Source organism: Stegodyphus dumicola, chromosome X1 (genome assembly GCF_044657685.1).
Source record: "Stegodyphus dumicola isolate Sdum_Otavi_A_Nest chromosome X1, ASM4465768v1".
NCBI lineage: Eukaryota > Metazoa > Arthropoda > Arachnida > Araneae > Eresidae > Stegodyphus > Stegodyphus dumicola.
Window position 1 is genome coordinate 102547964 of NC_140780.1, and position 25571 is coordinate 102573534.

At 33.9% G+C, this 25571-nt stretch overlaps 1 protein-coding gene across 8 annotated transcripts in view; it reads left to right on the forward strand.

The window, feature by feature from the left end:
• Window positions 1–25571, forward strand: part of LOC118191393 (long-chain-fatty-acid--CoA ligase 4-like) — a 122685-nt gene that overhangs the window by 37255 nt on the left and 59859 nt on the right. For 2 of the 8 annotated variants that reach the window (XM_035362192.2, XM_035362195.2), the window contains exon 1: window positions 6921–7074. The exons of 5 other annotated variants lie outside the window; for them this stretch is intronic. In XM_035362192.2, coding sequence (XP_035218083.1) covers window positions 7062–7074 — 13 coding nt within the window. In that variant the 5' untranslated portion in view covers window positions 6921–7061. Of the gene's footprint in view, window positions 1–6920; window positions 7075–25571 lie in introns of those variants that run through there. One more of the 8 variants, XM_035362196.2, reaches the window with a different exon arrangement.

The window sequence follows — 25571 nt, forward strand, 5'->3', positions numbered from 1 at the left end:
GCCTTTGGTTCATTTTGAACTCTTTCGAAATGCAGTAGTGTGTGATGATTTTTAAAGCACTTTTTACATTTATGTGTACTTCTACACTCGAAAGCTTTATGGTTTGAAACCAAACAATTAAAACAAACATTATTTCTCTTGACAAAATTAACGCGTTCCTGCACATTCAGATTTAAAAACTTATTACATTTAAAAACTGAATGACCGGCTTTACAATACGTACACTGCGCGCGAATCTCTGAAGCCAATGAAGTTAATTTGTCTTTTGTAACTTGTTTTTTAACACCTTGCGGTTTACCTGCTTGCAAGGTTCTGGCATGAGATTTCAAGAACTCTAGCAGATTATTAAGTGTTGGTATTTCCTCACTCTTTAATGTTCTTTCCCACCATCCTCTCGTCGAAGAATCCAATTTAAACTGTACTATTAACATTAAAATAGTATCCGCGAATTGTTCCACTTTGAAGCCTAGATTTTCAAACGAACATACACACTCTCTTACAGTGTCTACTAACGCTAATATCTGACTAGGAATTTCAGCTTGTAAATTTGATAAATACAAGATTTTCTTTAATAACGATGAAAGTAATTCTCTCTTAGGTGAAAATCTTTGACACAATAAATGCCACGCTATTTCGAAATTCCTGTCACAAATAGTTAAAGCTTGAACAATCCGCAAAGCATCTCCTTTTAAAGAACCCTTTAAATATTGTAGCTTTTGTGCACCTGATAAACGGTCATTATCCACTATCGCCGTTTTAAATAAATCAAAAAATGATAACCATTCTTCAGTACTGCCACTAAATACAGGAAGAGTTAGCTTAGGTAAGCGTATACTCGCTATTTCACAAGATTTAGTTTCCACACTAATGTCTTTAACATTCTTAACTCTGGTTAGCATTAAAATTAACTCATCCACAGTATCTTGTATGACCTGTTGTTCTTCTATAAATACATCAATATGTTTTTCTTCACACACTACAAATATGTTACTAAAAATATCCGAAAGTTCGGTCATTAAGTCATTTAATCTAGATTTAAAAAGTTCCAACTGATCAACATCAGCAGAATCGTAAGTCACTGCAATTTTCTCTTTCAGTTTACTTAACTTAGCTTTAGCTACACGCTTTTTAGTCTTAAGCGTTGTAAATTCCATTATCTAATAAGAAAGATAAAAAAACACACTGACTCACCAAATTTACTGCGACTCCGGCTCGACGGACCACAAAACATGTACGTTCCGTTGTTAAAAATAGTGGACTGTAAATTAACTTGATGTTACTTCAGTATAGAACCCAAAAAACCTCAGACTCCTAACTTGACCGAAACTTCTTTATTGACTTTCAAATAGTAGTAAGTTAGTTGAGGAACGGCGAAGACCACACAAACTCCGACTTCAGTGGCGGCTTACCAACACAAACTCAGAAGAACCTCCGCTTAGTTGAAACTCCAGTAATTCACAGCAACCTCGAAGCTCTAACCGCGAGCTTTAAAAAGCTAACAAATTTGCGTCTGCGCCGCTCCTCGGTACAAAGAAAGAAATACAATTTGCATAACATCGAACAATATATATATAATATATATTGGAAAAATATGTAAAATGACTTATAAAGCGTTTATAGCGCATAACGCTGCTAAGATATAATTTGTAAATATTGATCAAATTGAAATTAAAATTAACCTGGCAAAATAAAAGCAAGTAAGAGAATAAAGAATAAAACATTTTGAGCAAATAAATGGGACTGCAAATTATAAATGAAGTTATAAGAAATATTGCAATATAAAATTAAGAATGAAGTCAAAAGAAATCTTGCAAAATAAAATAAAAAATAAATAAAAGGGAATAAAATATAGTGGTATAAATTACTAAAAATGGAAAGAGTTGTATTATTATCTTCAGATTCTTTTGTTTTAAAGAGTATATAAAGCCGTCTTATGACAATACACTTTTTCCTATTAGAGCTCCTGAATTAATAACATAAATACTTTAAGTATTTCTGAAAATTAAGAGCTACTTCCCTACAGAACAAATCTTGTCTACACAATACATACTGTATGGGGGGTGATGAAGCGTCAAATTATTTGCTATCGGGCGCTTTAGGATAAAATGCAGGTAAAGGAACCTGTAAAATAAATACAACAAACTACAAACATATTTTAAAATTTAATTCTAGCACTTAAAAGTATTACGACTGGGATCAGAGAAGGCAGCAGACTTCAAATATTGCAAATAAAGGAAAACCACATGATATGAATAAACATCCCATGTGTCAAATACTCCACTCAATCAAATACCGGACATATCCAAACAGGATATAATTGAGAACCTGCTTATTTTCGAACTTAATTTTGAATAGTGTGTCCATTAGCTGATTGCAACTGACCCTTTCTGATACTTCTCATATGCGGTGTAATAACGGGGCGCAGTCCCCAGCCCACCTAACCAAGATAACTTGGTCTTATGACTTTTCTGGGAAGCCAGCCCATCCAACAACAAACGAGGAGCCAGCGATCCGGCCGTTCTCAAAACAACTAATAAAGAAAGAACAAAAACAAAAGATGTAAACTACTAGCCCCCGAAAACCAAAAGCCCCAGGAACCGAGTAACTAAAAAAGTTAGTAAAAGATAAACAAAACGAAATAATAAATATGACCAATGAAACTCACATTATCAGTGGACCTAATACATTCACACAAACGAACAAAAATAAATAATAAATAACTGTTCAAAAACAAAAAATAAAACGACACATAAACAAGCATACACAAATACAACATTCATACATAAATCCCTATGGCTTCTTTGGAGCTGTTTAAAATCTTCATAATTTCTTTAGAATATTCCTCGAAATTCTTGTAATTTTTCTTGAAATCACTATGATAATGTTTTCGATACCTATCCCTTGCTCTCCCGGTAATAACACAATCCTCAAAAAAGGTGCTTCGAGTCTCCAATAACCTTACACATATTACATTTTTCGTTATCTTGTAAACCAAAACGTTTTAAGTATACAGGGAACCGACCATGTCCCGTTAAAATTTGATTTGCATCGATATCTTTATACGTCTCCATTTTTTTTCCTATTCTATATTTATATTTTTTAGTAAACCATGGTTTCTATTGGAAAGTTCCCAGTTAGTTTTCCATTAATGCAAAATACGATTATATAAAATAGAGGTGGCCCTTCTTTTAGAATCTGGAATATGTTTAACAATAACATTCTCATCAGTAACCGCAGATTTTGCCAATCCATCGGCCCTCTCATTCCCTTCAAAACCAACGTGTACTTTCATCCAATGTACTTTAATATTGTGAATATTTTTCAATTGTAAATATAAATTTTTTATATCAAACACAAGACAGTTTCTATTTTCAAGGCCCGAGAGGGTTTGCAGCACCGACAATGCATCAGAATAAATATTTATGCAGTATCCAATTCTCAATGTTCTTTTAATCCAATTAAAAACTTCAAAGATTGCCTACATTTCGGCCTGGTAAACGGAATTCATAGCACATAATTTAAATCTCCAATTATAAATTTCAATTCCGTAAAAGAAAACTACAAAAGCTCCTCCAATACCACCCTCGAGCCCTGAACCATCTGTAAAAATATCTAACTCTTCACATTTAAGATAAATACAATCGTAGGGTATCGAGATCCTATTACTAGGATGAATATGAGCATCATCAAAACTCTGGAAAGCATCACTTTTAATAATACAATCATTAATGTCTATATAATCAACTAAATTATTCAAGAGTAAAAACTTCTGGTAATAAAATTTATACTGGGAAGAGAGGGGTGTAATTCCAGCGAGAATACAAACCACCTCTGTAGAAACAGTTCTGAAGACTCTGGTTACTGCCAGCATCCAGCTTCTCTGCAAAGTATTTAATTTATCTCTTAACGGATCAACTTCCCTGCCCTAGCGCCCCAAGCACCTATTCCATAAAAGATTTTTGGTAAAATTACACAATTAAAAATTTTCTTCAATATTGGTGCTTTTTTATGTAAGGTCTCCGCATTAAAAGTACTCCGATAAAAATGTAATATTTTATTAATTTCTCTGTGTATAAGTTTAAAATGTTCAATAAAATTTAACTTTTCATCAATAACTACACCTAAATACCTTATATTTTTCTGAAATCTAATATTCTTCCCATCAAATTTCAATTTTGGGGCCCTAGGCTTAGCCCCTCCTCTAGGGAAAAAGAGTCCAAAAGTTTTGTCCACATTAAATGTTTTGTCCACTTCATGGACAAATACGCACTGTAACTGAAACAAGAAACTTGAGTTTCTGATAATTTGGAATTTACAGCATTTAATGATCTGTAGCAATATATTTAAGTGGACTGGATTATTTGGATTATGTAAAATCACATGGAGACTATCTGAATAAGGTGAGAGGTGCTCTTGTGGAGGACTTTTCAGCACTAGATTTTAGGGACCAGTCATTTTGACGGATTTCCGACTTCGTGAGTCAAATTACAACTTATCTCTACGGATACTCATTTTGACGGGTAAGGTAGTTTCATAGTTAATCGTAACAAACCGGTTTTTTTATGAAATTATTTCTCTGGTGACAAACGTAAAAGTAGTTACAAAGCAGATACTAAATAAAAATCATATTCAACAGAAATATCTTTCGATAACTTCTGGACTCAATATCAACGCACCGCTATAGCAAGAGGTATGTCGCGTGTGATTATTTGTCAATCGTAGGTGCCTAAAGCACAAACATAAAGCGTTAGGCTCAAGACTAAGGAGTAATCTGCAGTCGTTGAGTTCCAGCCGATGTGTCAAAACGTTTTAGAAAATGTTCAGTTACTGCGAGTACAGACGATCGAGAAGAAATTATTATATTATTCTGAGCATTAGCAATATCATTAAAATTTAGAGGAAAATACTAGCTTTACGCTAGTCTGGCGATAAATACCCCTCTTTAGTCATCATGAGTTATTCAAGAAGAAAAAGTAAATTACTGTAAAGAATAGTTAGCATCAACGAAGACTGCTCTGGTACAAGCTCTATTATCGCCGAAACTATCGAAACCTTTACAACGATAAAAACAACTTCAAATTCGTCAAATTGACGGTTATCGGTAGTTCTAGTGTTAAGATTATTTTCAAATTGAAGTTTCTAAAGTAAATAAGTTGTTTCTAAATTAATCATTTTTAAAGAAAATAAGTGGTTTCCTATACCCATCAATTTGACGGTTGCCCGTAAACATTGATATACAAAAACGTTCTTAAACCTAATCTAAGGTAAAATGACTTAAACCTAATCTAAGGTAAAATGAATATTTACGTTACTCACAAGGAAAACATCGGAAACTTTCGTTCAGTTAGCCTAACTGCCGGGACTTGAATATGTTTAGCGATTTCACCGCTCTACCGCTCGTGGCCTAAATTTAAATCGGAATAAATCAATAAATGAGCCGAAAGTAATCTTAAAAGTCTCTTAATATTCTTGGAAATTACTGTCTCTGAAATGAAAGACTTTCTTAATGCAAAATTTATGTAGGAAATACGCAGGGGGCGGGAATTCATAGAAACTACATAAACTATAATGCAGAATTACAAAGTATGTCAAAACTACATGAAAAAAGTGAAATTATATGCATTGAAAATGCAGACAATTGAGAAACAGCAGTAGTTGAGTTAAGGTGCAGGGTTGAATATAGAACTGATATTTTTTTGTTTTATTATTATGTGCTTCGCCCTTAAACACTACACGGAAAAGGAGGGATGCCCCGTGGAGGTCTTTTTAAGGAAAATTGGCTCGTATCCACGTTACACATGGCGAAAACCACGAAAACGCCCATGCAGCCAGCCCGTTCGCCGGGACTCGAACCCCGAACTGAACTACCAGTGTTCAGCGGCTTTTATCGCTCGGCCGATGGCGGGCCTAAATTGATATTTAAGGCTGCTTTTCAACACATATAATAGAATTAAAGTTATTTTGGTACATATATATTATCCCTTCGACAGGACAAGAAGCGCGATTTAGCGCCAGTTAAGGATGACCGTGTACTTTAGAATTCTGCGGTAACGACTGGCAATCGTTGCCGAAATTTGTGCAAAATCGACCAGCGGTCGATGGGATAATACGTAAGTATCGATAATTTGTTAAAAATGTAATATTTAAAAGTTACTGGAAATAGACGAGCTTTACATACTTATGGCCTTAAAAATTCATTAAAAGCTGATTTATATAATTTTTGAAGGCCATTTTTATCTGATTGCAAATCGGATTTGTTTGCTTTTTCTTTACACTCAGTTTTCATTTAGCAAAAGTAAAATGCATGATATGTGTCCAAAAGTAGCATTTGCACTATGGAGATGGAAGAGCATTGTGTGAACGAAAGTCATTTTTTTTGAGGCGATCAAGCTAATACGTGACCTTCGTTCCGCTCTTTACGAAGGTCACGACTGATATCGTTTAGAAATATACTCCTTTTCAGATATTGAGCATTAATTAGAAAGAATAACCTCCAGTAAACTTAAGGGTTATTGCATGGTCTGATAATTTTATTATTTAAGACATTAAAAGGAAAGGCATAATATTCCTGAAATATTAAAGTAATACAATGAATGGAAATATTTTTGTTTACATGATAGCTCATATAAGAATTCTTATATAAATTACAATACTCGACTTTTCCTCTCCCAAATATTCATGTTTAACACTTTCTCCCCTCACCCCTCTTTTTATGGATTCTCTTTGATACCTGAGCTAATTTCCATTTCTTCATAATGAATTATTGCTGTTGATAAAAAGAAATCATTTGAAAGGGTTCAGAGTATCCAATAGGCGAATCTTTATCAAAGTTTGGATTGCTGAGAGCTATTTTCAGGCCTTAATGATCAAAGGGCAACAGAACAGTTTTTAGCTCTCTGCTGAAGTAAATTCCCTAATGTAACCTGTGACGTCATGTGGTCAGGAGGTTAAGGCTAAAGGTTTTAATCTATGAACTAGATCTTTCGGTGGTTCTTTCGATGCCGCGCGTTACTAGAAGCAGGTTGTTTGCTTTCGTTTGACGAAAAGTCGGTTCGGTAAAAATGTCGAATTCTGGTGAGTAAAATGTAACCATAACAATACTTCTTTATTTGTACTGAAATGAGATGTTTTCAATATTTTAATCAATACCGAAACAAACGTCAGTTCATTAAACATTCTTGTTAACACATTAAAATGAAGTTCGAAGTTTCTTATTTTACCGGCGTAAATAATGAAGATAACTCTTCCAATTGATTTTCAGAACAAACAGCTGGCTTCGGATTTTTTCTTTACATTGGAAGCGATTAAACGTATCACTATATGTAATCTGCACATTAGGAACTGAAGATGTTGAAGGAGTCATCGACGAATATTTTTCCTGCAAAAACAGTATCTGCTTTTCTTTCTACTAAAAATTATCAAACGAACAAAATTTGCTAGTTTGAAGCAAACTTCGAAACGATAATTGTGAAATGCGTGTTGCTCACCTAAACATAAATTGAGCATTTTATCGGTAAGTTTGTCATATACAGATATCTTAGCTGCTTCTTAAATTTTTTTCTAGCTATGGAGAAAGATGATTTACGGTTAGTAAATCTCATAGAAACATGTTGAAAAATTTGCCAATATGATGCGAATAGTGGTGGATTCATCTCTTCGGAATATTTTGAATCAAGTTTCTGGACCTCTTTTTGTGTAGCAGAGTTGTCAAATACCTTTGAAAAGTGTAGTTTATGTACAGCTCTGAAAGTTTCTAATAGCGCGATATTATAGATTTTAATAGGTAAATGTAGGCATTGTATTGCTAACGTAAAGACTTCTTTAATAATATTGTCTTTTAGTAAAATTCAATTAGCATCATCAAGAAAGTTATAACTATCTTTTCGCAACTAGAAAAAATTCCCCTTTTAATTAGTAAAACATCATTGTGAAAGTTATCAAGATATATTTATATATTTTTAAGCTGTCTTTTAACTAAGAGAATCAATGTGTTATTAAAATTAGCAAATTTATTAGCTAATTCCTTTGCTCTTGAATAAAAGTATTGCTTCCAAATTTTAAACTTTTAAAAATGCAAATGAAGACATTTATCCTACAATATTGCAAGAATTAAAAATTAAATTTCACCCGCTCTCGAATTCCATTTAATTTCCTTTCCAATATTTTTACTGTTAGTTTTCTTGCTTTATTTAATTTATGTGAAATGTTATAATTTTTATTTTTACATCTGTTTCTTAAACAGTATCGCTGAATCATACGCATAATGAAGTTCACTTTTTGCTTTTGAAATTAAACCTTGGGTAGGTGTAAATGAAAACATTCTAGTGACTCTCTTGACTAGTAAATTTACTTGCATAATTATACGTTAGTTACAATGAAAACAATATGTCAGCTCTTTTCTTACATAGCTATTTTTCATCTATTCTGTCGCAAATGGTCAAAGGGCGGAAGAAATATTTAAGCATTACAGTTTCGTGATTATTATTCGAGCATTAGTTTTTATTTCCTAAAATGTTTGATTTCTGAGACATTGAAGAATTAAAATGTTAACAATTTAGTAAATTAAAAAATTAGAGGCAGGTTTTTATAAAAAATCGATTTTTAATTTCCTTCTGAAGAAATAACCTTTGACACTAATTACCTGGCGTCAAAAATTATCAAGAGAATACTTATAGCGTGTGCATTTAAGCAAAAAATGATGAAACTCATTCACGGATTTCGGGAAATAAGTTTGCTAATCAAAATGTGAAAATATAATGTTAAAGTTGCGTAAATAAATGGGATTTGCTTAAAATGTTCAGCAGTAAAAAATTTATTGTCAGGACAGGTTGCTAAATAATAGGTGGCTTACACTGCTCGTTAAAATACTTCTAGGTATGCCGTAAAATTTGGTAAATAAAACAGCATGATCTGGAATTTATTTCTCGTCAGCGTGGTAACGTTCTCACTTATCAGGGGCCGAGTGCGCAAACCTACTGAGCTCAAATAGTTCGAATCCATTTGAACGGACTGTTTGCATGGGTGTTTTTGTGGGTTTCCCCATTTATTATGTATAATATGAATGCGAATCGGTTTCCCTTTGCCTTCCACGAAGACATCTCCATAAAGCTGATAACTTAAAAACGCATCCTTATAATCGATGAATTAAAAAACAGCGACAAACTGGGAAAGTGCAGAATCATCCACTGCTTCGCACGTTTCTCAAAATCGCCAATTTGAAAATAACAAGTAAAAAAATTGCACAAACTCTGTATCCATGTACACATCGACATGTTGTCACTTAAAAAAAATCCCAGAATTCCACAAACTTGGCATTGCACACTCCCTTGAATTTGTCCATCTACACATCGATTCGGCCATATACATGGGCGCGCCAAGGGTGTGGGCTCTGCTAGGATCCAACCCAACCTTTAGGAAGTCTTTCATTAAAACATCCTTCCTCTTAGTAGATAGTCCTTGCGTAGTTTGCTGTGTTCAAATTAAACAAAGAATAAATTTATGTGTGAAGATCATCCTCATTACTTTTACCTGTAATGTTAATTAAGCAATTATTTTAAGGTAAATAATCGTAGCAATAATTTGTTACATAATTCTTAAACGTCTAAATAGTCTGCTTCATAATATAACAAAGCAACTAAGATATTTTAGTAAAGTTCAACCTGGTAATATTGCGTTTTGATTTTGAATGCAATTGACCAGTTACTAAACATTGATATTCAGTTATTATAAACATTCATTTACGAATCCGTACTTAAAGGAACGATTTTTCCAGTTCATTTTTGAAAAAAAATTATGTAAAGCAGTTTTTGAACCTCTTTATTGAAGCTCTTCTTCTGAAGCGTATTCTGTAATGAAGTGCCCTTATCTGATTTCTCAAATCTCCCATTTTTTACGATTCCTTCTAAGTGCGTGAATGCATACTTTAATAAACAGTAAACTATTTAGAAAGAATTGGAAAATGTCAGTGTTGGTTAAATTCAGGGCTAATCTTTGGAATATGGTAACAGGTAGTTGGGCGACATTTTGGTAAGGCGATAAAGGTTACTAGCTAGGACTTTAGCAGTGTACATGGATAAAGTCAAGAGTGTGCGCAATGCCATTTTTGTGCAATTCTGGGATGTTTAAGTGTAAATAGGTCGACGTGTACATGGATGATACCGTGTATGTGCAATTTTTAAAAACGCGGCAAGCAGTGGGTGATTCTGCACTTTCTCCCAATTTCGCACCTAATCTTCGTCATGATTAAGTATTTTTGTTCCATAAAAGTTCTAGTATAAGCGTAGTTCGGCTAGCAGATTGTTGGAAAAAATGTTGAGTAAAAAAAAAAAAAAGCCTTTACTTCGTGAAAACAAAATGGCGTCCAAAACAAAACTAGCAGGTTGCTGTAGGAGGGTTGTCGCCAAAATTTCGCCAAGTTACCATAATCCAAAGATTAACCAAATTCAGTTTCAATAATTAAATACCGTGTTTAAGTATGTTTCTGCCTTAAATTTTTTAATGAATTCTGACTCTCACAAATAAAGTAACAACCATGCAAAATTAGCATTTGAGCCCGCTGCTTGATTTTCAAGGCAGAATGATTGTCTGCATAATTTTTCTTAGCTTTCCCCATGTCTAACTTAATGATTCGGTTTCATCTAGAAAGTTCTGACCGGATGGATAAAAGTGGTAAATATTGGAAAACTTAACCAAGTTCGAATCCCGGCAAACGGCCTGGCTGCATGAAATTTTCGTGGTTTTCAGGATGTGTATTGCAAATACTTACTCTTGGAAGCCAGTCATTTATAGATTAGATAGTGAGGGGATATGTTCTTTTAACAGATAGCCCTCTTGGGCTTTGCCGTATTCTGGCAAACCTTCACGAGCGCAGTCTTTGATAGCCAGAGAAACTTCGAGAGTTTTGCCAAATTCTAACAGCAGGCCTACCAGGGCTGAGCGGTAACGTCGCTGAACACTGGTAGTTCGGTCCGAGGCTCGAATCCCGCGAACGGGCTGGCTGCATGGGCGTTTTCGTGGTTTTCCCCATGTGTAACGTGTATGCGAGCCAGTTTCCCTTAGAAAGTCCTCCACGAAGGCATCCCTCCCTTAAGGCAGATAGCCCTCGAGTGCTTTGCCGTAATCTAATAAAACCAAACCAAAAACCAAATTCTAACAGCACGCTCACCAGATGGATAGCCAGCTTGCTCATAAAGATTGGATTACTCAAGTTACGATAATCTGGGATTTTTAGTGCAATTAACTGAAAAATTTACTGAGTTAAAATGAATTAAAAATTATAACTTTCGTCGAGGAGCCAAGTTTCTCCAACTCTGAAAATTCGATAAAATTAACATTTTCAAAGAATGCTGAAATTATATCAACTTCTTTCTTGATCAGCTGAAACTAAGAGGAAACTAGTCTTCTAAGGAGATTCGCGTTATGCATGGAGAAGACCTCCTATGTAGCTACCTCGTTTTGCAGACAGTGTTCCATTTAAGTGCTGAGCAGCTATTGGACCGACTAGTTAAAGACACGAGATGGGTAATTCTTCCCTGGCTTTGTTTCGGGTGAACGAGTAAATTAGCTATATAGAGTATTTTAGCTCGTTCACTGGGGTTTGAGCCCAGGTCGAACTACCAGTGTTCAGTTACTTTCTCGTTTGGCAGCTGGTGGGTTGAAGATCATCTTAAAATCTGAAGGGTACAGTATCATTTATCATAGTTTACTGCATTGTATAATTGTGGTTTTGTTTTACTACTTACCGTAGATTAATATTTAAAAAGAGTATAATAGAGTTAATATTTAAAGAGTATTTGTAAGCTTGAAAGCATGAGCTTGGGCATGTCTTAATGACAAGTAAAAGCAAACTTCAAAAAATTAAGTAAAATTGAGAGACGCTATTGACAGACAGACGCTAAAATGTATGTGCGATATCTTAGTATACAGAATTAGTACTAATGCGAAGTTCAGAAGGGCAGTTCTGGCGGACTGCCGTTCTGAATTAAAATATGAAATGTGATTTTGAACATATGAGTAAATATCTGCAGTAATTTATATGTAATGCATCAGTATTATTTTGAATACCTTATGATTGGCTAATTTATCAGATTAAATTTTATTAATTTGAATGCCAAAGCATTAATCTTTTTGTTCCTTCAATTAAAGAAATTGTTTACACAAAGCCTGTTACATTTCACTATTGTTACATCGCACCGGGAGTAATCATCAAAGGAGATGGCCTGGAGGGAATAAAACAAATGCTTTAAACGTTGTATTCAACTATTAGAAAATGGTGCAGATTATTCTTTCGAAAAAATATGAAAATTGCATATAGTTCAAGAAGCTCTGATTTTCTGCGAAGTATTTAGTCCAAACGGACAATTTGTTTTGGAGACTATTAATAGACTATCCAAAGGGACTATTGATTTAGTTTTGGTATTTTGCATTGATTCACTATAAATGTCGGTTCACTTTTCAAATTGTTGCCACTGAATATTAGAGCCCTGCATTATATTTAAATAAATAATGAAGAATCTGCATAAATTTCTCGCATTGTGATAAAACAACGGTACCTAGAGCCATCCAATTTTGAATAACGTAACATCCAATTTTATTATTCGAACATGGGCATCTGGAAGCCCAAATTTTGAATTTGTTTTTATTATCGATTTCATATTTTGTAAAACTTTAACGAATTTTTGATTAACAGACTCAACGGTTTGAAAACGAGCAATGGCAACACTGTAGAGGAAAAAAAAAAATAATAATAATCTCCAGCGCGAGATTGCATCGGAAATTCCAACGATATGCTCTTTTAAAATTATTTTACGATATTGCTGTTGAACTGAATTTTATGGTTTAAGTGCAAAGAACATGATATTTAATAAAGGCCGCTTTAAAGGGCGTTAAAAAAGCCGCTTTGTTCGTAATGTAAAATTTTTATTTTTTATTCATTGTTTAATTGAAATATGGTAGAGCTCATTAGAAGTGTGTTTAAGGAAAGGAAGCCTCACTCGTGAATTTTCAAAGAAAAGTCTCAGAATTATGCTACTTTTTTGAAAAGTGGCGAAAATACCCGTACAACTAGCACCCCAACTGTGTACAAGTAATTAAGATAGCTGAATGCCGGGAGTTTTATTTTAGGCCAAAATCCTGCCTGCATGATTGGTTTTCGTAGTTTTCCCCGTGTATAAGGTGAATACAGGCCAGTTTCTTTCAGAAAATACTCCATGAAGGCATCTTTTCCCTTAGATCGAAACATGGAGGTAGGAAAGGGAGGACGGGCCAACCTGCGCTAAAAGTGAAGCACTGCTTTGAAGCTTGGGTCACCAGATGGGGTGTTCTTTGTTTACATTCAGAAGCTCGCTTGACAAGATTCTGATAGTATTTCGACACACGACAGTTCCATAGAAATCGAAAAAGGGACACTTTCGCGTGAAAGAAACATTCATAGTGTGATGGATAATAGCAATTTGTATAGTTTAATGACATTTACGCAAAAATCACATCTTCGTTATTTTTCGATAACTAACAACAGAATTATGAATTTGTTTTATAAAATTCTAAGCTGTTGCACTACAAAAATATAGATTTTAAGAAAAATGTTATGCTTAAAGAATGAAAAATACCTTACAGTACATTTAAAATTGTATACGTCTTTCGATACCCTTGATAGAGTATTCGCTACTTTTATTTTCCAAACGTCAAAATGTTTTAAATAAAACAAATTTTTTTTCACATCCATATATTATTGTAACATGTACCTTTTAAAATTAAGTAACGCATGCAAGGGCTATCTGCCTAAAGAGAGATGCCATCGTGTAGGAATTTTGAAGAAAAACTGACCGTTGAGTGGGTATTAAAAGTAATACTTATAATTTTAATTCAAATTATATTCATATATATTTTTTTATGTAAAACTTTCGGGTGTATTCTAAATAAGTGTAAATTACTTTACACGAAAAATATAGTGAATGCACAGAAATTAAAGATTTGCACATGCCGGAAATGATAAATAGGAAATATGTATGGGTATTTATGCATGTGCTTGCAAAAAGCATGTATCTGCCTTTGACAAAATACTTAAATATTCATTAAATTATTTATAAATGTATTTGAAATAAAGAATTTATTCACTTATAAACAACTGTGAAAGTACTGTGAAGAAATCTAATGATTAAATGTATCTAATTTATAATGATTATAAATGTTATCTAAATATATAATAACCTTAATATTGAATTGTAAACATAAATTGAAATCCTGTTGACAAATACGTTATAAAACTATTTAAGCAAGAATTGTTCGTATTGGAAAGCAATCTGTTAAAAGGTATTGTAAAGCAAATGCTATGAAATGCGCACTTAAGAACGTAATAAAGAGTTTTGGAATATGTATTGTTGAAATGAAGGGTAAAAAAAAATCTGATAAGTATAATTAAAAGAATTATTCCCCTTACATTTTATAATAACTCAGTTACAAGTTTTAAATAATACTTTAAAAAAAAACTTATTTTATTCCCTTTCAGAAATGTTCAGAGAAAGTCAAGTACTATTTAAAGTATTTCGCTAATTCCTAATAATTCTCTAATTTAAAATGAACCGAATAGAGCATTTATTATAAATTGACTTACATTTTTCGATTTAAAAGATGCCTCAGAAGCCAAAAATTCATGTCATATTTAAGAAAGTATTTTAGGAAGAAGCTCTATAAATAGAAAAGAAATAATGCATAATTTTAATATTAATAATACAATAAACTTTTATCTTAATTTTTGTACCTTAACCGAATAAAATCGAATTACCTTAGCTTTTTTTTTTCTAATGTAATTAACGAAAACTTGTGAAAATATTTCATTCAAATTAAACCATTCTGAGAAAACTGTCCTGTGAAAAGTATAGCATTTAATTCCGTTCAAAATGAAATGTTTAAAAATGTTGTTTTCACATACTTAGGACTCTGAAGTGTTGTAGAAAAAGAAAATATATACATTTATATGTATATTTACGACGTAATTACAAAATATTTACATCCGAACGCGTCAAATCCCATAGAACTCAATGGTAAATGACCCAATGTTTTGGTCACCACGTAGGGATCGCCGGTGCTTCAGAGCAGGGTACGGGAGAAACTTTAGGGCGACTCCATCTTACTTCCTACCTCCATGGATCGAAAGCCCTTGTGGTTTTGTCATATTCGATTAACCTGTATAGCTAGATCCGTTTGCCAGATTTATTGTGTTTAGCTTGTTTTGAAATCCTAATCCTTCTGTCACAAATATTAAATACATAGGTAGTTTACTGAAAAAAATTAATTACCCCCAAATGCAGAAAGAAGTGAAGAACAAAAAATGCGCTTTTAATGTCTTTACATTAACTATTAGTAAACGTGCCCAAATTAACAAATTTAACTTTAAATCGTATTGTATAAAGCATTTAAGAGTAGCTATTTTGGGAATATTTTGACCTTGGCTGATAAACATGGTCCAGATTCTTTCAGGCGCCACTGTTCGTTATACCGAAATAATGACCTTAACGCAGTGATTATGTATTCGATGAGATAAAATTGCAGCATTTTCATTCGAAGCATCAGCTGCGTACCACTACTGTTCATCTCGCAATTTTTCAAAGTATCAGATGTTGTAATATGTTAGATAGAATGGCGAAATTCGTGTATACATGCTGCATCAGTTTATGTTCAAAAGTCCACTCTGTTTGCTTACTTATTGAGTTTTTAGAATTCGTAAACTTTAACCGCGAGTTGGATGTTTTTGTTCAAGCACTGAATCTCATCCATACAGCCGAGGATGTAGGAAGTGATAAAATTATTTCCGTGTGACTTGAACTGCTTAACTTTAATCAGCTGTTCAGAATAATCTATTGCATGAAAATCTGGGATTAACCCAACGAAATGGGAAAGTATTAAATCGCTGCAATTTGAGTCATGAGTAAGCTTCAACTTAAATAATCGCCTGCAGAAAGTGCTAGTGATGAATTCTTCTTTGAAGCACTAGCGTATTCAAAATTGATAAGTTCCGAGAGGCGGAATTTTCCCATATTTATAAAGTTTCTTGTTAATTTACAAATTTAGATGCATTTAGAATCGTGGATAATAATTAGCATATCGTTCTGGGCTTAAGCGACGTCATCCTACCCCAAATCTTATCTTCCAACTGACGAACACTATTAAAACCCAGATATTACATATTTAACTTTGTGTAATTCAGGTAAATTCTGACGGTGGTCTGAAACTCGAATTGCATGTGGACCAAATGTTCAATCTGAAAGCAGCTCACGGGCCGAAATTTTTAACCAAAATGAAAAATTTTGCAACAAAAATTTTTTTAACTAAATTTTATTAAAGTGTTTATCAGAACTTACATAAACGGTAACAACAGCAAAACAAAAATTCAAATTTATATTCATTTTAGGTCAGAGATCTAAAGGTCGGATTCTGCAAGAAATTTTGTTACTCTTTGTAAATCCAACGTATTGACAGCTAATTATTAGATTTTCAGACTGACATTTGTTTCAAGTTATTCTATTGTATTGATCACTAAACTGACTTTCAACTTGAACTAAAAATAAATTACGAAAATTATGTGGAATAAAACTTCGGAATAAATAATGGAAGTCTATTATCTTTTATTTACCAAATTTTAATTGGACGCATTCAGAAAAAATACGTATATTTGTATATAAATGATTATAAACTTTATTTCAACTACAATTCATGTCGTTTCGATTGCGATAAAAATTTTATTTTGCAGAAAAATTGCTAGAAATTATCTGTATCACGAATTAAAAAATAAATCTGTCTGGATCCTTTTAAGACTTATTTTCGATTGCGAAAAAAATATTGTTTATATACAAGTGTATTCCCAAACAAAGCGATTATTTTCATTGCAGAAACTAATAACTTGAGTGAAAGGTACGTAAAAGGTTAACCAAATTTTCGAATCTCTGAATGAGATATATCACTGTGAATTAATTAGCTCTATTTGTAGATACTTTAGTTGGGTTATTGAAGTTTATTTTTAATGGTAATGTAAACAGTGCAAAATTGAACTAAATATCCTTCAAATATTAAACCTTTCTTCAAATTCTTATACAAGGTGATACCGAAAACTAAGGTGACTGCTGTCATAACTGTATCATATATAGATGTTACGGTGAAACACCGAAATCTGGAGAATGTCGACTTTCACCGGTGAATGTCAACATTCACATAGTCTCCTGGTGTATGTCCGAAATATTTTCCAAATACTGTTATTTCTGACTTACACCGGTCAATGTCGACATTCACCATGTACTAATAGTGAATGTTGAACATATAACAATATTTTCTCCGTAATTCAGTCGCGAATAAACGCATTTGAGACTTGAAATAAGAACTTAAGAACATGAGAACCTAAAACACACAATACATTCAAAATGAGAAATTCTATATATATTCGCTGCACATGAGGAATATTCTATTCCTCATGTGCAGCGTGTATACCAGCCGGTTTCCCTTACAAAGTTCCGCGTGAAGGCATCTTCCTTTCTAAGCAAATAGCCCCAGCGAACTTTATACAGTGAACTTATAATATACGTCTTGATACAGTGGCCAAAACCAAACTAAATTCAAAGATTTGACTCCGAGAAACTAAATTAACACATTGTGAAGGGGAGGAAAGCTACGTAGCAACGAAGTTTATTTTGTTGTGCAGTATACCAAACGGATGCTTCTGAAAATGCTTTGGAGTTTTTGTGCAGAACAAAATTTGTCTGACATGCCAATATAAAGTGAAATGAAATTATTTGCGATCCCTTAAAATCTGACCTATCTCGCTTCTCTGAGAGTAACATCAAACAAATCTTCACGAATTTTATCGTGGTGAGGAATTCGGGATTGCGACTGTCGTCATATGCTTTGGTCACCTTATCAACTAGAGTAATTCTGACCCAGTTCCTTCTCGGTCTGCAAGGAAAATCATCCACTAACAGACGGGTCCAAGGATCTTCACTCCTCCGCCCCTACCACTAAGCCACTAGAGAAACTTTCGGTTTGCCGTGTATTTTAAGTGCTCCCGTGCTGCAAAAACAGTACGCACTTGAATGTTCTACGTAATTCGAATCCATACCCAACGAAATAACATCCAATATCATTAAGCATTATATATATATATATATATATCGATGCTGCACCTTAAAACTGAATCATAGCTCTGTTGCAACTTTTTCCAACCCAATTTTAGTCTCAAATTCTAACTCTGAATATCCCGTCGGATTTCTGGAATGAATTCATTCCTGAAGTCCATTCGTCGTAGAAAATGTTCGTTAGCCGAAATTGTTTTCCCACTGAGAATTAATGTGAAAAGGATTAATCGTTACTGGTCTACATATGATCGCCTAAACTTTGCAACAGTACTTTGGGAGGAAGTTCATAACAAATTATAGAAGTGATGAAAATCATTAAATCCAAGACGGAAAAGTAAATACAATATTAAACCGGAAAAAAATATAAATTTTCTTCTATGAACGTATGAAAGAGTGTATGACATGAAAAACGGTGAAGAGAAAATCAACGTATCTTAATTTTGTGCAAGGCTAATCTTTCAACAAACTTCAGATAACTGTCTTTCTGAGTATCTTATCTTTTCCTTTTTCTGTTAGCGTCATTCGAATCTCCTTGAGTCATCCGACATCCGTTTCACCCAAAATTTGTCCAATGCGGTTTGTCTAAATTTTTAAATGTTTCCTAAATGAGAAATGGCAGTCTCGCTGAAAACGCTTTGCTGCAGTTTGCTGTTTTATCAGGGTGATATCCTTACGTGAAACTTTGCACTTTAACCTATTTTTTTTTTTTTTTCAAATTTCGCAAAGGAGCTAAGTTCATTTCCCTTCCTCTGAAAACACTATATAAGAGCCTTTCTTTGCCTCTTTTGAATGTATTTCAATTCTCTTCAATTCTCAAATTTTGAGGTCTTATTTCTTGCCGGATAAATTGCCCGGATACGTCGGATTTCGACGAGAAACTCTGTATCTGCAAAGCATGCTCGTCAATATGTAGTGCTGCTTCAAAAAATTATTGCTCGGAAGAACTCCATATGTAGTCATTTTGTAATTCAAATAAAACTTGCCTGTACAATGCAACATACTCATTTGAGTTTTTTTCTTTTGTGTGTGTGTGTGTGTGTGTGTGTGTGTGTGTGAAATGAACTAGTTTTCTAAGAATTTTTATCAAAAGTGCAAGTGGTAGCTTGCATGCGCTCCATGGAGAGAAATGTGTTAACCCCTTGAGGGGTTTTTATTTTAAAAATATTCTGATAATAGCTACAGTTTATTTCATGCTCACTAAAATTTCCGATAATGTTTTACCGCTGGATAAAGACTTCTAGACTGCACAGATTGTTCAGACTAGTAAATTGTAATTTCAGAAGCAAAGCGGACTCGTAAGTATTTCATTATATTTATTTAGCATAGCAGTTCATATAATTAAAAAATAATTAACGTCTAAATTGTTTAAAAAGCTTACTTCTGTACATGCAACTATTTTTAAATAATGAAATTTAATAATATTTAGAATGAAAGTCTGTTTCTTTGGAAAGACCTAAATCAAGCTTGTTGCCCTAAAAACCCGCAGTTTTGCCCAATCGGCTTGAAATAGTTGTATTTGACCTCAAAGTGTATCCCATTAAAGTGACGATGTTTGCCTCTCGACCTTGAATTGCTCACGTCAGGTTTGTTGTGATTTGTCAGGCTTGCATAACGTGCTCCAGGACTATATTTCAGTAGTTAATGTTTAGTCGTCTTGTTATCCCAGTAGCAGCAACTGTTTATATATCTAAGTTATGCCTGTATATATAGGCAGTTATAACTATGAGGTATAGTTTTGTTTTTAGAATTTGTTTCAATCTACGGAGTGTTAAAAGATAATTTGATTTAGAAGGATTTGGAAAGAATAGGAAAATGTCCAGGAGAATCTCGGTACTTATAATACTTTTAATAAGTATTTCTCAGTTTTTGATTCGAAATTGATTTTGATGTGAGAAATTTCGTTAAATTCAATTTAATAATTTTTAGGCTGCTGATTAGCTTTGGACCCTTAGTCTTGGCAATGTTCATGTTTTAGAGAAATTCAGTTAACTGCTGTCGATGACCATGTCCGCCGACAGCAGTTAACTGAAGTTAATAGTTTAAAATAATAATTTATGTAACAGTAGTGAAAATAAATATAATTAGAAAATTGATCAAAATAAGACTAGTGATACAGCTGAAATAGAGGATGTAATGCAATTAATATTTTGTGAAGCCTTCTTCACACAAACGCCAATTCTTAGGTTGCGTATATTTTGCATTCTTCAAGATGTCTAGTTTACGGCATTACGGCAAAGGCTCTCAAACTAAGGAAGTTGCCTTCATGGAGATTTTCTAGAGAAAGGTTATGGGTTCTTCAATTCTTTTCAAATGTTTTAAGTTCACGATCTTTCGAATTCTAATAAATTCTTTCTACATATGTTCAATGGATTTTAAATTTTGGAATTCTGAAGAATGTTGTAGAATATGGGTTGCGTGATAAAGCAGCCATAGATAGAGTATTGGCAGTGTGCTTCGGGTCATTGCCCTACGGAAAGTAAGTCATCAGTTTATTTGGCGAGCATTGCTGAGAATCGTTCTTGAAGATATTCCCTAATTCATAATTTTATTCACTGTATTCCTAATAAACCCAGCATTTTCCCTACCGTTATTCGACATAAGTCCTTACAGTTCGCTTTCTGACCCTCATGTCTTACAGTGGCTTTAAAGTTTTCGTACAACTAACTCATCTCTGGCTCTTCTAAATTAATTTCTTGCAACTGCAGAGAAACAAAATTTGCTTTTGGCTGAAGGCATCGCATTCGATTTGAAACGTACTTCTCCCTTCCAAATATTCTTTTGCGAAGGCAGATTTCATTAGTAATTTTACTAATTTATATCTTCTAGCTACTCTTGATTTATAAGCAACGCAGTGAATAAAAGTTATAGCCGATTTAAGATGAATCCTCCTTGTTTAGATTTTTATTTCAGCTTTATTACAATTTCATTTGAAAATTTTAGAAGTTTTCTTTCCAAAGTACTCGAACTTCAATCGTACAACACTTAGTGAGCCATGTCTTGCAGTGCCCTGATATCTGATTTCTTGACCGTTGCCCCCGGGATGCATGAGCATATACCCTGTACAAGTGTTGTAGCAGGACCTCCGGTGTTTAGTTTCCAAGCGAACTTAATACTCATTTTATCGACCCACTCAAAGGATGAAGAGCTGAGTCAACCTTGCCCACCCCTAGGATCGAAACCCGGATCCTGTGGTGCTGCTGCGTGACGCGGTAGCCACTGCGCCACAGGCTTCTTCCCGAAGTACAATAGCTAAAAACAAAAATCGAACACTTTACAAAGCGATTTTCAGCATAAAAATAATTTAAATTGTAAAATACCCTTTATAAAATCAATATTCGAATGCATATTTTTCATAAACTAAACAATCGCTATTAATTTTTTAAGGCCCACCAGCGGCCGAGCGGTAAAGTCGCTGAACACTGGTAGTTGGGTCCGAGGTTCGAATCCCGTGAACGGGCTGGCTGCATGGGCGTTTTCGTGGTTTTCCCCATGTGTAACGTGTATACGAGCTAGTTTCCCTTAGAAAGTCCTCCACGAAGGCATCCCTCCCCTAAGGCAAATAGCCCTAGTGTGCTTTGCCATAATTAAATAAACCAAACCAATTCAGTTTTTAAACTCCGAAATAGTGAATACTCAGTAAAAGTCGGATATCTTGATATTGTGATTTTTCTTATTGAAAATGCAAAATTTCAAACTTTTTAATGTGCTTGTGAGTACTGATATATCAGATTAATTTGTTCTTCGCCTGCTAATTTTCGCTTTGGTGATTAAGAATGGGAAGGCAATTTGGACAAACGTCTTTGGAAATTCGTGAGCTTATAAAGCATTTTAAGGATGAGTTCTCAATAAGAAATATTGAAATACAGTAAAACAAATTTCAACAATACATGACGTAATAAAGCCATTTAAGACAAACACCACCGAAAATAGGCCAAAATCCAGCAAACGAAAGATTTTTAAAATTTTGCAGAGCGCTGTATGTATGAGAAGCGAAGAAACCCTAAGCTAAATGCTTCCAGATTCACTGTGAAAGCTTAATCCAGAGACAATAAGAATTTTAAAAATTTCAGGAAATTCCTTAGGAAAGACATTTCGTAAGTAAGATCAATAATTTGTAGAGTTTAAAATTTGCAACGCTTTGTAAAAATAAAAGCTTCATTTTGGAGGACAGTTTTATTGATGGACGTATCCAGATTTACTATCTTTTGTCCGGATGGGCAAACACATGTTTAGAAAAGGCCAAACGAAGAGTATTAAAAAAAATCAATAAACCTGTGCTTAAACTTGGTGGATCGATAATGATATGGGTATTTAACGTTAGTTGCTGGACCAGGTAATCTTCATATGGTTGATAAAGTAATGGATCAGAATATTTAAATTTTCTGAAAGAATCTTAAAGAATGCTTAAAAATTGGGTATAGGCAATTTTCATTTTTATTAAGAAAACTATTCGTAGCATGAAGCCTTAAATGTTTTAGTTGCTTTGGGGCTTCAACGGCTGAGCTGTAAAGTCTCTGAACAATGACAGTTTGATTCGGGCTTAAAACTCGATAAACGAATTGGCTGTATTAGCGTTTTTGTAGTTTTTCCTTTGTGCAACGCAGATACGACTTTCCCTCAGAAAGTCCTACGCGAAGGCATCCCTCTTAGACAGATAGTTAGGGGTTCGATTACATACAGTTTGCTCTGTGCTTACTTCTGAGCTTACTGCAATTCATCTGACTTTGACTTACCTTTCAAAACAAAAGTACATAAAATTTATTATCTACAGATTCCATGAGTGCCTTAATGTCATTGGAAAATCACGCTCAATGTACTCATCCAGTTGCAATCAGAATCCTGAAGTTGAATCATTCTTTAAAAATTCGGGGATACCAGATTCTTTATTCGTGGATCCCTGGACACGTTGCCATTAAGGGGAATGAATTGGCGGATATTGCAGCTAAAACTGCAACCACAATGTACAATCTTCAGATTCCACTAGCAGACATCAAAGGGTTTGTCAAAAGCAAAATTCTCAGCAAATGGCAGAAACAATGGGATGACAAAGTATATAACAAGCTGAGAAATGTAAAACCCACCATTGGATACTGGCCATGCATGGCTAATAGAAAGGAAGATGTCCTCTTGACTCGACTGAGAATTGGCCATTGTCGCCTGACCCATGAGTATCTTCTGAAGGGAGAAGAGAATCCCAGCTGCCCAAACTGCAACGCAGATCTGACAGTCCATCATATCTTGGTGGAATGCCAGAGTTTTAATTATTTTCGCCAAAAACATTTTAATTGTTCAGAACTGGACTTGGGAAATTTAATTGGAAAAACACATTGTAATTTGTTTCGGTTTTTAAAAGATATTTGCTTTTATAATAGACTTTAACCTGTTTTTTAAGATATCAGCTTTTATCATAGATTGTAATCTGTCTCTTTTTACCTAAGCTGGAAGTTTTTACAAATGACTAATTGCATTGTTACCATTTGTCTAACGCAGATAACCTTGATAGGTTTTGTGCCAAATTACAATAATCCAATCCAATCCACTTAGACAGATAACCCATGACAGCTTTGATGTAATCGGAGAAACCTGCAATTGCTTTAATTGCCTATCTGCTATAGATATGCCCACTCTATCTCTGCGCACATTCGGAAGAAAAAGTAAAATCATCCCGTACCCATTTCAGAAGGCATTAAAAGAATTGCCAAAATTAGTGCATTCAATGCCGAACAGATTAAAAGCTGTTATACCAAATAAAGGGCTGCCACCCTAATTTTAAATTCCATTTAAATAATTCATATTAATTACAACAATTGTCTTTGAGATTACTTTTCATTTAACTTTTATCAAACTTATTGAAAAAAATTTTTGCTTTGTTTTTTTAAATCTCTGTATTCTTTAAAAGAGTAAAAGTAATTTATACTTTTTAATTCTTTTCCTTTCTTTACAAATAATTTCATGATATTAAAAAAAAAAGTAGGCTTCAGAGTTGTGCGTTGATCCATTCTACGTAACATTACGCTCTTCTCTGAAGGTCAGGTTTAACTGATGACCGCTTCTTGGCTTAATTTTCAAGCTATGAATTCAGTTCAAAACGGTTAATGTTACATGAGTAAATAGGTTCTTCGCATTTTCTGAACATGCGCAAATGCAATACATTTTCTGAACATGCGCAAATGCAATACATTTTCTGCTCTGTATTGCTGTTTTAATAACTTTGCTACCTAATGAAGATGTTAACTTTTAAATACTCGTTATTTATTATTTTGGCGTACTTTTCCGATTTTTCGGATTTAAGTTTCTTTAACAAAGTAGCTTAGTGCTTCATTAACATGCCATTTCAGTCTTGGAATAACTTTCACAGAAGTATTAAGTTTAATGAAAATTATCTCACCAGTGTATGAATTACATTTATTTAGATGGTGAAAGGAGTTTCCTTAAAAGGATACTCTGAGAAACCCAGTTCAAGGTCACTTTGATGCATCAGATAAAGTATTCGGTTAGACACGCCTGTTATGTATCTGATCAGATTGGCAAATTTAAAAAGCTAACTTTTTTTTTTTCTGCTGCTTTGATTCTGAGGCTGTTGGATACGAAATAAATTCGCGTACTATGTATATTTTTATTCTGATTAGCATAAAAATTTATTGCAAAGTTCACCTGAAATAAAACAGCTTAAAGACCTACAATAACGCATGGTGAGCAAGAATACCCGTGTCGTAAGCTGATTGCGTTAGCAGCGTTTAACATTTGTCTCACGGGAACTTATTAATCGGCTTTTCTTAGCGACTTTCAGTGACCTATTTTCCACTATTTAGCACGTTTTTGAGTATTGTATTTTCTTTGCAATTGAGGGGTTTATTGCCCTCGAATTAAGAGGTAAATAAAGCGAATAGTTCAACTGTGTTTCAGCAAACGAATTTATATTTATAACTATGCACAAATTATAGATTTATCCTTGCTTAGCTAGAATTCTCGTTTTATTCTCAACTTCAAATCCACATGTTTATTTATTGAGCTTTGGCGACGCACGCGTGGTATATCTGCTTATGGAAAGGAACGGATGCCTTCGTAGGGGAATTAAAGGAAAACTGGCTCGTGTTCTGTTACACATACGGAAAACCACGAAAACGGCCATGCACCCAGTACATTCTCAAAGATTCGAACACGAGTCGAACTGCCAAATGTTCAAAAGGCTTTACCACTCAACCACTGCTGAGCCGTACTTCATATTCTTGACTTGTAGTTCCTGAGCTAAGTCTCGGTCTTCTGTAGCACTATCCTGCCAGCTAAGTCTTCCGACTTATCCATGAATTCTAGTAAAGTCTTCAAATGTGGAACTCGGTTTAGGCTTACCACATAATCTTTAGTAAAACGAGACATCTTTAATGTACCGGAAGCGACAGAAATCCTTCGAAATATTTTTTTTCTTTTGGCGCAGATTTAATGTTATTGCAA